This window comes from Xenopus tropicalis, chromosome 5 (genome assembly GCF_000004195.4).
Source record: "Xenopus tropicalis strain Nigerian chromosome 5, UCB_Xtro_10.0, whole genome shotgun sequence".
Classification (NCBI taxonomy): Eukaryota; Metazoa; Chordata; class Amphibia; order Anura; family Pipidae; genus Xenopus; species Xenopus tropicalis.
Window position 1 is genome coordinate 27,716,803 of NC_030681.2, and position 12,799 is coordinate 27,729,601.

Genomic DNA, 12,799 nt, shown 5'->3' on the forward strand with positions numbered 1-12,799 from the left:
CACACAATCAGCCTGAATGCAGCTAAACACAGCCTGTTGGCCTAAAAATACATGCTTTGGGGTTTCTTGGGTGCTCTCCACTTTGTGAAGCCTGCACTCTGGCCCATGCTGTGCCTGCCGGGACAAGAGCGGATCTGCTTCTCTCTGCCTGCATACAAAACCCAGAGAGAAAAAGTGGACCCTATGCCCTGTGTGGTAAGGTTACTTCTTTATGTGAATCTAGGAGATGAAAGCTCATTTAGAGCAGTCGTCGTTGGATTTTTTTTTATTCAAGCCCCACCCAGGGAAGCCAACGCTGTTACATAAATTTAAAGTGATAGTGACATGTTTAACTTTTAACGTGGCTTTAACAACAACATGTCACCATGCCTATATAAACCCAAATCAGTTCCTAAACCTATATCAGAAAATGTTAGAAATTGAATGCGGCAGTCTCTGGTCTCTGTTACCAAAGAGTAAAGCATTAAAAGCATCCATGCATGCACTGGTGTTTGGGTTATTAGTCCAATCAGTGTCGGGCTGGGGTGTCAGGGGTCCACCAGGGCTGCTGCCAGGGGACCTCCCACATTAGTTGCAAACTCCTGCTACCCCCCCCCCCCACTCTGTGTACTGCCCCCCTTGAACGGTGTAGGAGCACAGAAATGCGTAGTTCCTGATGGTGGAGAGGACAGGAAGGGCAGGCTGAGACAGGTTTTTTCCCTGTGTCCCGCAGGCCCAATCTGACCACGTGTGATCAGCCTATAGGCAAAAAAATTATGTTTTAAAGAACCCCACAATAATAACAAGTACATGATAGTGGAACACTATGGCAATAAGGAAATTCTTTACTAAAGGCTCTATAATCAGATTGTTATTATTAAAGCTGGCCATACACTGCAAGATCCCCTCGCTTGGTTAGGTCACCAAAACACCATGCTGGGCCAAATCAAGCTGATTCAATCATTGGCCTGGGGCACAACACTTATGGAGGAACCTCCAGACCTGTCATATAAGGACTGCATCAATGTGCTGATGTGGTCCTCATTGGACAGGAAAATCAAACCTTCCTGATAGATATCTGGCAGATTTTTGGCAATAGAGCAAGTTGCTGCTTTTTTCAGCCTGTGCATGGTCACCAATAGTGGGATTTAAAGAAATACATGTTGGGAAAACATGTTTTTTTTCAAAACACATCAGATAGATAGATATGAGCACTCAGTAGTAAGAAATCCAAGTCCGACCTGGAAAGCAGTTCTAGTTCTGTAGCGCTGGTTCCTTCTGAAAGCTCAGACCCAGGCACAATGCACTGAGATGGCGCCTACACACCAATATTACAGCTAAAAAAAAATACATTTGTTGGTTCAATAATAAAATTTGAAATGGCAGAGTAAATTATTTGCGATGTAATTTAGAAATAAAAAGTACATAAAAATCATGACAGAATCCCTTTAAAGTAAAAAAGTATATGTAGAACTTTCCTGTAATACCAGTCTCTCTTTTTTATTTAGCGCATTCAGTGAAATTTTATCCGTTGTACCTTTTACACACTGCTGTCATGCGACTGCACATGCTGCAAAGCTTTCTGCTCTGTGTTTGATTATAAATATTGGTAAACATATGACACTCACTCACCCCATGCTTTGAGAGTGGTGCTTCCCTCTGACTGTTGAGTTCTTTGCACAATGAAAGTAATGTGTTTGTAATTCTCTTCATTCCAGAGATTGGGGGGCCATGTTCCCTCTAAGCTACACACAGATATTTTGAGGCCAGCATATACAAAAGATCTTGGGGAGCGCAAAGAATTTTGTGCAAAAACACAAAATTTAGTATTTATTCTGACCTGAGCACATAGTTTTTAAAAATGCGTGCACACGTTTAAAATGTGGTATTGGGAACATTGGGGGGGATGGCTCCTTGTAACTCAAAGTGCCCATACACGCACCGATATTATCATACGCAACAATATCTGGTGCATGAATGGCAGGAGGCGAGGCAACCGATTTCGGCAAAGGCCTTGGATATTGGTCGCCTCACTGATTGGGCGGGATGGAAATTTTTGATCGGCCGTCTTTGAAGGCGTTTGAGCAAATCCAAGGGGTATATTTATCATGCTGTGTAAAAAATGGAGTAAAACAATAATGGTGATGTTGCTTATAGCAGCCAATCAGATGCTTTGCTTTGGTTTTATAACTGGCTTCACTCCACTTTTAACACAACATGATAAATATACCCCCAAGTGTTTAGCACTGAATCATCTGATAGGGGTAGAATTCTTTTGTTTCTACCTGCATATCTGACGATTCATATCTGACCAATGGTTGCAGGAAAAATCATAATTGTAACATGAATGGCCACCATTACATTCTGCTTTTCGGTTTTCCTACTAAACTAATAGCAACAGCATATTTACAAATTCAAATTTAGTGTCTTTTTAATACATTCAATTATTGACCCTTCCTCTAGTGATAATTCTAACATGTGAACCTTGCAACATGACTGTGAACCCATTGATCCTTGCAACATGACTGTGAACCCATTGCTACTGTCATTAGCAGCAATGCTTGCTGCCCTCTTGTGGTCATGCTTTTGGTATTGACTATAAAGTTTTCTGCTTTTGGGAGGCTCTACTCCAGGGGTGGCCAAAACGTTGATCGCAGTCCACCAGTCGATTCCCTGTGGATTCCTGGTGGACTGCAATCAAGCCGGGGATTCAGAAGTGCTGTGTGAGTACGCATTCATGCCGCACTTCCGCATCCCTTGTCGATCGCGACTGAATGGTCCTATATACAGAAAGATCAGCCCAGCCAGTTAGGTTGAGAGTCGGAGTGAAATTATATTTGCTGTCCAAAATATTCTTGGAACTATGACTAAAAGACAGATATGCTGCTTTTTCCCTATGTCTGTAACCACTATAGGAGCTCAGAGGGGCTCTGCCCCTGACCAAAGGTTAGACTCTGAAAGGAGTCTAAAGCTGGAGTTCTAAGTGTTCTGCACTGTGAGTGAGGCCTTATTTGAAAAACTCCTTCTTATACTGAGGTTGAGATTGGATTGATCACCATTTGTTACTTTTATTCCCATGACAATTTCCTCGCCTATTTAATGATAATCACTCATAGGATTGTTTTACACTGATGTTAGTTTGATGTGTTTTGTCTATCAGCATCACCAACCAGAATTTCTAGTTGTACAAATAACAGACCTGGCTCAGGAATGGTAACTTATGGCCTTTTCACATCTGTTACAGATTAGCTTTTTTTCTGTCATTGTCTGTTGACCTAGTAAGTTTAAGTTTAAGTCATCAACAAGGAAACTTGGTATTTGTTTTAAAGAAGTCATGTGAATGAGGTGGTTCACCTTTAAGGTAACTTTTAGTATGTTAGAATGGCCAATTCTAATCAAGTTTTATTTTTTTTTTATCGCTTTTGAATTATTTGCCTTCTTCTGATTATTTTTCTAACTCTTGGATGGCTTTAAATGGGGGTCAGTGAGCCCAGCAGCCTTAAATCTATTGTTCTGAGAGGACGCAGTTTTATTTTTGTTGTTACTTTATATAGCTTATTTTTCTATTTGGGTCCTACCCGTTCATATATCAATCTCCCATTCAAACCACTCCCTGGTTGCCAAGGTACTTTGGACCCTACTGACCAGATAGGTGCTAAAACTATAAACTGGAGAGCTACGGAACAAAAAGGTAAATAACTAACAAACTACAAGTATTAAAAAATCAAGATCAATAGCAGATTGTCTCAGAATATTACTCTCTACATCATACTAAAGTTAGTAAAGTTTGAGTTAACTCAAAGTTGAACAACCCCTTTCATTCGGGATGTTGGATGTCACCTGGGCCTGCTTTAGCTTTGACAGAACTGTGATTTAGCTTTGACAGAACTGTGATTTAGCTTTGACAGAACTGTGATTTAGCTTTGACAGAACTGTGTGGCGCTGTGATATTTGATTTGTTAACAATGCCTTATACTGTAATTCATACCTATCACTGATGCATTCACTTGATGCTTGAACCATTTTTTCTGTTGCAGCACAATGGAACACCAAATGGCACCCTGTACAAGAAGCCATTTATGGAATCTTTTGAAGAAGCGCCAATATATGTTGCCGTGCTCACCTACATAGGATATGGTGTTGTAACGTTATTCGGCTATCTGCGAGACTTTATGAGGGCATGGGGGCTGGAAAAATGTCACATGGCTGAAGAAAGGGAAGAACAAAAAGTAAGAATTCTTTGTTGATTTTAACTCCTTTGATAGTCATGTTTTCATATTAAAGATGTTGTAGCTGTATATGGGGCTGATGTTTTTAGGAGATATATAAAGATATCTCATGTTATATTTCCTATATTGGTCGGCAAAGTCACTTACAGAGATCTAGGCAGAAGCATTTTGAAGAAAGCTATTCTGGCCTTTCAAGGCCCACTTTGTAGGGATAGAGTGCAAACTAAGCAGAGATACTTGAGAAGCCTCATACACCAGCTTGGCGCTGCTATATTTTTTGAGTGTCCTAGGCTTCAGAGGATTCCTGGGCCTCCAGAACAAGGCAGCACAGCAATGACAGTAAAAGTACCTTGTCCTGGTTCATTTTTTGAAGAAGAGGAGCATAGACTTTATTTCCCACTGTTTCAGTTTGTCTGCATATTATTTGTTATGAACCCTTATTTACAGTGCTTTGGAATATGTTGGAGCTTTCACTGACCCGACCCCACTGGCTACTGGCTGATAGATTTCTTGTGTGGCCTTACTGAATTTCCCTATTTTTATTTTTAAGATTTTCAAGAATCTCTAATAGGCCATGCTACTGTCCCTTTAATATGCCTGCTAAATGCTATTTTCTCTGCAATGCAGGACTTTGTGCCTCTCTATCAAGATTTTGAAAATTTTTATACAAGAAACCTTTACATGCGGGTGCGAGATAACTGGAATCGTCCCATCTGCAGTGTCCCTGGGCCTCAGTTTGACCTAATGGAGCGTTTGACAGATGACTATAACTGGACATACAGGTGAATGATAACATTTTTGTATAATAAGAGTATGAGCAAACCTCCATAAGTGCCTCATTCAAAACATAAAAGTTTTTTTTTTTGTTTAGATTTCTTATTCAAAACTATTTAATAAAAGATTTTATCACAGGATGTTTGTCTCATTGTCTGTGCATTTTAACAGTAGAATAGAACATACAAGTGTAAATAAAGAATTCTTCATAAATGAGAAGAGCTGTGTGGTCAATATAATTACTTAGGTTGCTATGTACATTGAAGTCAGGCTACTTATTTTAGCTAGCATAATATCTAGGGTTACCGCCTGGAGAGTATTTTATCAGCCTGGTCAGTAAGTACAAAATAATGTTATGAGTAGAAAATAAATAACTGATATAGGAGGGCCGGTAACCTGTCAAACCAACATACTGATACAAATATTTAATACATATTTAAAAATATATGGTATTTGCTGACATATATTTAAACATTTATCACATATTTAAGACCAATGAGTGCAGTGCACTTTTGGCAACGAGGCAATGCAATAAAAGGTACAGAGTTTGGACCAGTTTGTAACCCATAGCTACAGGTTAGATGTTTGCTTTCAAACAGAATGCCGGGAAGTTCTACCTGCTGATAAGTTGATGCCGATTACTAATTCTGTTGCAAGCTTGCATAACCCTCTAAAAGTCACAACAGGTCTAGTAACCCATAGCAACCAATCTGTCTGTATTATTTAAGGATCACATTGACCTCGAAAATATTGGCCATGTGGCAACAATATGATTTAACTAGATGATGAAATATGGCTGAAGCCACTGGTTTAGCCAAGTGTCTATAAGAGCAAGATTTATGGGCTTATGTAATAAAAGGCACTAAGTTTGCTTGAGAGCAGTAACCCACAGCAGCCAGTCAGCAGGTAGAATTTACTGGTCACCTGTTTAAAAGTATACATCTTATTGGTTTGTATGGGTTACTGCTCCTGGACAAACTTAGTGCCTTTTATTACATGTAGGGGTATGAATGTATAATTTTTTTCTTATGGAAAGCTGTATCTATTCTTCAGTACTGCAGTCATTTTCTTAAAGATTCTTAAGGTCCAATGAAAACTGTAATATTGCAAAAATAGCATGTCCCTGTTCTGTTATTGTTAGTCTGTCCCATTGAAGAATAGAGACACACCCTGCTGATATCAAAAAGGCTGACCTTTCCACATGGGAGGTGCCCATGCTAAGTCAGTATAAATGTTTTTATATCAAGAGGAAACAAGTTATTTTATAACCTGCTGTAGGATATGGCCTCCTACCTGGAGAGAAGAAATAAGCTCCAAATATTTCAAAGCTGTTGATATTAGAATGAATTGCTGTACAGGAAATTGCTGTTCCCATACACGTATCTCCTAGCCAAGTTCTAAAAATCACACTTCTTTTTATCAAAGAGAAGCAGATTTTATTCCCATGTTAAAGGTATTGCCACTTAGCATAGCAAACAGAGATGTGGACCTTTAAAGAGGAGGAAAAACCCCTATATTCAGAATATTACTACAACAACAGCATAATACTTACAACAATAAACAGGGCATGTATCTAAAAGAACACTGTTCACAGTTCAGCCTTTGGGGGTTCACTTGCATTGGAGCAGTTACCTGTTACAACCAAGCAGATTTTTGTTTTCATTTAATAGACTGATTAAAACTAATAACTGGTTTGTTGCTATGCGTAATACCACTAGTGCAATGTAGTATCTGTGTTATTAAATGAAGTCCCCCAGTAAATGCTTAAAGTCACATCATTACAAGCAATGCTGGTACAATAATGTTTGCCCTTAAAAACTATTGTATGCTTGTATGTGCCTCTATATGCCTTATATGTTCATATTTCAATTATATATAATAAAAATATATTTATTTTTTACCTATGCCCTATTTAGGTACACAGGAAAAGTGATTAAAGATGTGATAAATATGGGGTCTTATAACTACCTTGGCTTCGCAGAGAATGATCCAGAGTCTCTAGTATCAGTTAAGGACGTTGTACAAAGTTATGGAGTTGGTGTCTGTAGCACCAGGCAAGAGATGGGTATGAAGCCTTTAATTCTAGCAATTATTATTTTCTCTGTGTTTATCCTGCTTAAGATGAAGTAGGACAGGTTATAACAGTTCATATTTTAGTAGGAAAAATAGTTTTATTGCCACATATTACAGTTAGGGCTATAATATACTGCAATAAATATCTATCTTCAGTTGATAAAAGACTGCCCTAACCTGTCTGTATCATCCCAGGCTAAGGATATCTATACAATTATCTATGGGGGAGTTTGTGAATGGCTTAATGAATGTCACATTGCTATATGTATCTTATCTCTCACTATATATAACATATATGTATATATATGTAACCCCTTTTTGGCTTTAAAACAGACAAAGACCAGCTAGATAGGCTATAGAGCATGGGGTACACTGGACTCTAACACATAGCATAAGAGGTTGTGTAACTACTACTCACTTATGGTGTGTGCAAAATATGAGAAATAAAGGACACCAGAAGGTTCTTGCAGCAAACTCAAACAGAAGTGGTTAATTGTCCAAGACCACAGGGTTATGTGGTAATACTTACAGTGCAGATGTAGAGCAATGGATTGGCAGGTTAAATGCAGGTGATCATAAGGCTTATGGCCAATAATGAATAATTTATAAATAGGAAAACAGAAACATGGGACTTCTGCCTAGTAAGAGTGAAATAAGGGAGTGTAGCGTTTAAAGCTAATAGAATTAACCCTATAGGTCCCTATATATATATATATATATATATATATATATTTATATAATACATACAAACACAGGTATGGGATTTTTGGAATCTTGGGACCTGGGGTTCTCTAGACAAAGGATATTTCTGTAATGCAGGGTGCTGTAAATTAAGACTATTACAAGTCATTCAAACATTAACATCGAATTGGATTGTTTTGCCATAACTTAATGCCAGCTTAGTTCCCATACAGTATTTTGGAGCTTTACAGGTAATGGGAATCCGGGCAATAGATCCCATCCCATACGCTATATTTTTATGTAAGCAGCAGTTCAGCAGCAATTTACTGAAATTAAAAAAAAAAAACAGTTCCTGATATAAGGATGTTTTTATTCACTTTAATATTAAATCAGTGGAATACATTGCTGAACTAGGTAGCTTTAGCTTTGTATTCCTCAAGTTTCAGGCTATAATGAAGCCAACCTGCTGAATTGTTTTCAATTAATCGCTAAAGGCTTGTGATCTGTTTTCTTCTCAATACCATATAATGTTGTAAATGACTAAAATATGCCTGTTTTTCGGAGGAAAAATAATAAACTAGGTTAAAATTTAACATCATTCCCTTAAGGCATTAACATACCTTTTACACTGGGTAATTCTGGATGAACTTGGCCTGGTTTTAATGCTTTAGCTAAACCTCTATGACCTACAAAACCAATGTCATCATGTGAATATTGCTCAGTTTAGGAAATGACTTCTAGGAGCACTTTATAGCTGCCTAGAGGGGAGGCCATATATACCTAGAACAAACTGTCACATGCTTTACATTTATTCAAAACACTATACAAGCAATTCATTTCAACATAATAAGATTTTATGTCTATTAATATTATCTAAACCTTAATATTAAGGAAGCGGTCACATAGAGGTGTGAAAAGACACCCTCTTCAATTCTCACTTTGACTTGGCATCAGGCTGAGCCCCTAGTGCTGCAGTTTGAAAACCAGTGCCTTAGGCAAATTGCACATTAGTGGCTTTGTAGCCAATTTTTCTATGGAAAAGCCATTTTCGCAAAATGGAAACTCTTCAATGACATGTATATAAGTAGCTGTTTTAAATATGACTGATATTGCTAAGTTCTGTGATAATGGTTAACCTGTTTCCAGTGATGTGACATCCATTTCCTTTTCATTCGCTTTCAGGTCACTTGGATAACCACAAAGAACTGGAGGACTTGGTGGCTGAGTTCCTTGGGGTAGAAGAAGCTATGGTGTTTAGCATGGGTTTTGCCACCAACTCCATGAATATCCCTGCATTAGTTGGAAAGGTTCGTTATCACACTTTTTTCTACACTTTTTTTTTATAATAGCAACACACTGCAGTGTGACTCATTGTCTTGTGATTGTACATGGCACCTGATAGTGGAAGAAAAAATAGCAGCCTTGCAAATTATGCAATAAGTCAGGGTCTGTCCCACACCCTTTGTTTTACCTTTGTCATAAGGGCAATGGACCTTCCTTATTCAGTACTACTCTCTCTACCTTTTTTTGTATAAACAGTCAGTTCATCTGTGTGCCAGCAATTTGTCATAGTTGCTGCTCTCTAAGTGATCTCAGAAACATTTTTTCAGCATAGTTCCCCAGGCAACTCAATGCCATAATATGCAGGAAATCTACATTGTCACAGTAGTCAGCAAATGGTCACTTCTAAGCCACAGATTGCTGCCAGTATGTTTTTCTGCATTTTTAGAATACATTTACAAATTCACAGACATTAAAGGAACAGTAAGGGTGAAAACACACAGAGCTACTAGTAGCAGCTATTTGTCATGGCTACTAAAATAGACAATGCTGATCATTTAGGGCTCTGGTACACGGGGAGATTAGTCGCCCGCGGCAAAACTCCCTGCTCGCGGGCGACTAATCTCCCCGAGTTGCCTTCCCTCTGCCATCCCACCGGCGAACATGTAAGTCGCCGGCGGGATGGCAGACGCGGCGGCGCGATTTCGCGCAAATCGCCGAAAAAGACTCGCGAGGCTTTTTCGGCGATTTCCCGAAATCGCCCCGCCGCGTGCGACTAATCTCCCCGTGTACCAGAGCCCTTACTGCTAATTGTCTCTGCATGTATTTTAGCAGAGGCAATTCTAAGGGGCACATTTACTAATCCACGAACGTCCGAAAAGCGTCCGAATTCGTTTTTTTCGTAATGATCGGTATTTTGCAATTTTTTCGTAAATTGTCGCGACTTTTTCGTAGCCGTTACGACTTTTTCGTAAATTGTTGCGACTTTTTCGTAGCGTTACGGCTTGCGCAAATTGTCGCAACTTTTTCGTAGCCTTCGTGCCGAGTACGAAAGTTTACGAAAGCTTCAGTATCGTGACTTTTCTTTGGGCCAGGTTGGAGCTGCAGAGTGCCATTGAGTCCTATGGGAGGCTTCCAAAATCAGGCAAAGTCTGAAAGTTTTGCCCGCCGTTTACGAGCGCTCAATACGAAAAATCGCGACAATATATGAGCAAATCGTAACGGCTACGAAAAAGTCACGACAATTTACGAAAAGTCGTAACGGCGACTAAAAAATCGCAAATAATGCGAAAAAGTCGCAAAATGTTCGTTTCCAATCCGAATTTTTCCCATTTGGATTCGGATTCATGGATTAGTAAATCAGCCCCTAAGTATTGTGTATGACAGGGTATTTTCTGGTATTTGGTAGCCATGACAAAGAGCTGCTACTAAGTAGTTGCTCTGCACTAGAAAAAGTTGTGTGTTTGCTATAGAAACACTACGATATTTTATATAAATAAGCTGCTGTGTAGCCACGGGGGCAGCTATTCAAGCTGGAAAAAAAGGAGAAAAGGGTACATAGCAGAGAACAGATAAGCCCTATAAAATACAATGGTGTTTTATCTGTTATCTGCTATGTAATCGGTGCCTTTTCTCCTTTGAATGGCTGTCCCTGTGGCTACCCAGCAGCTTTGTTTATATAAACTATAGTAGTGTTTCTGAGGTAAAAACACCAGTTATACCAGTGCAGGGCAACAGTACACAATATTGTAATTACTTTTATACACTTTAATTTTTTCGTGTTACTGTTCCTTTAAAGTGACATTTTATACACTGAAAGATTCAATGAACAACAACAGTCTAAAAAAAAGACTTTAGAAACTTGTATCATTAAGTGTGACATACACCAGTTTTATACATATGCATGCAGATGTGTCAGCGTGTTGTGCTATAGTTGGTCTAATAACCAGGGTAGGAGAGGTACATTTATGTTTAGGCAGGCCTCCCTAAATATTCATTATTCTCTGCCTGTGCTAATAACTTTAATGGAAGTCTTTTATCTTTGGCAATTATACTTTTGGTAAAGTGTGTGGTGGTTAGACACAGCCCTATTAGTGTGCAACAGAGTGACCTGGAAGTATTAGTTCTTTATCAAAAAGAGACATTTTATTTAACAGTACTATTTCAACCCAGCTTTGGCATCAGTCATTCTCTGTCCTATGGAGCTAGACTTCTTGGCCATCCCTTTCCCTAATAATGGATGTCCTTGCTCCTACGCTCTGCCATAATGGCTGAAACTTCTCATCTTCTTCTGCATGTAATGAACTGTATAAGCCCAGCACACACATAAGACCTGATCAGAGGCATCATAATAATATCAACACAAATATAGGACCTGTTATGCAGAATGCTCGGGACATGGAGTTTTCTGGATAAGGAGCCTCTCTGTAATTTGTATCTCCATACTTTGCCCAGTCCTGCGCTTAAGGGCAAATGCCCATACCTGATGCACTCTTACCTTCCAATTTGTGCCTGTATGTTACCCAACCACTTAGATTGTAAGCTCTACGGGGCAGGGACCTCCTTCCCACTGTGTCTCATACCACATGGCACATATATATATATATTTACTGTATTTATTTATTATATCACTTGTCCTCCCCGTGTGTAATTTTGTATTCTATAAGAATGTACAGCGCTGCGTACCCTTGTGGCGCTTTATAAATAAAGTTATACATACATACATACATACATCTAAAAAATCAATGAAACGTTAAATAAACCTAATAGGGTTGTTTAAATCAATAAAGATTAAGTATAATCTTAGATTAGGTCAAGTACAATGTACTGTTTTATTATTAAAGAGAAAAAGGAAATCTGTTTCAAAAATAGTAATTATTAAAACTGAGGAGATGGCCTTTCTGTAATTTGAAGATTTCTGGATAATGGGCTTCCGGATAACTGATCCCATACCTGTACAACAAAGGAAATAACACCCACCCCCATTCTCACATCAAGGGGCAGATTTATCAAAAATTGATTTCAGAACTCAATAGAGAAAAACATACCACGTTCTATTCATTCCTATAGGATTTTTAGAAGTGTATTTATCATTGGGTGAAAGTTAGGGCCGTGACAGACGGGGGTAGATTAGTCACCCGCAACAAATCTCCCTTGTCGCGGGCAACTAATATCCCTGATATGCCATCCCACCAGCTAAAATGGTGGGATGGCATACGCATATCTCACCATATATATACATGTATGCCAGAGAGATTAGTCGCCCACGACAAGATTTGACGCGCGGCAACTAATTTCCCCGTGTGCCACAGCCCTTAGAGTTACCCATTTCATAAATACTCTTCTAAAAATCCCATAGGAATGAAGCGTGGGTGAGTTTTTCTCTATTAAGCTCTTAACTCACATTTTAAAAAATCTGCCCCTATGTCTTAAGTCCATTTCAACTTCTTACAAGTGTGATTTGTTTATCCACATTTTAAGTCTGTTGCAGGTGCCAGTATGTTTGAATATAGATATACATTTAGGGGCTTTAAACAAGAAAAAGATTGCAATAAGGTATACTGGGGCATAGGCCAGGACTGGCAAGTTGTGGTTTCTGGCATATACCAGAGGGGCTGCTTTAAGATGCTATGGACAGTCACTATTTATTGGGCTGGTGGGCACTCCCAGTCCAGACCTGTTGGGGCACCATACACCTGCAATGCCGTGCCCTATGATGCATCCAAGTCCTGATCAAACCCCACCCTTTTGTCAGGAAGCCCCACCCATAACCCAGGTCCCGT

At 39.1% G+C, this 12,799-nt stretch overlaps 1 protein-coding gene across 1 annotated transcript in view; it reads left to right on the plus strand.

The window, feature by feature from the left end:
• Positions 1 to 12,799, plus strand: part of sptlc3 (serine palmitoyltransferase, long chain base subunit 3) — a 74,622-nt gene that overhangs the window by 14,263 nt on the left and 47,560 nt on the right. Inside the window, exons 2-5 of the mRNA XM_002931739.5 lie at positions 4,017 to 4,208; positions 4,836 to 4,990; positions 6,899 to 7,047; positions 8,919 to 9,043. Coding sequence (XP_002931785.2) covers positions 4,017 to 4,208; positions 4,836 to 4,990; positions 6,899 to 7,047; positions 8,919 to 9,043 — 621 coding nt within the window. The remainder of the gene's footprint in view (positions 1 to 4,016; positions 4,209 to 4,835; positions 4,991 to 6,898; positions 7,048 to 8,918; positions 9,044 to 12,799) is intronic.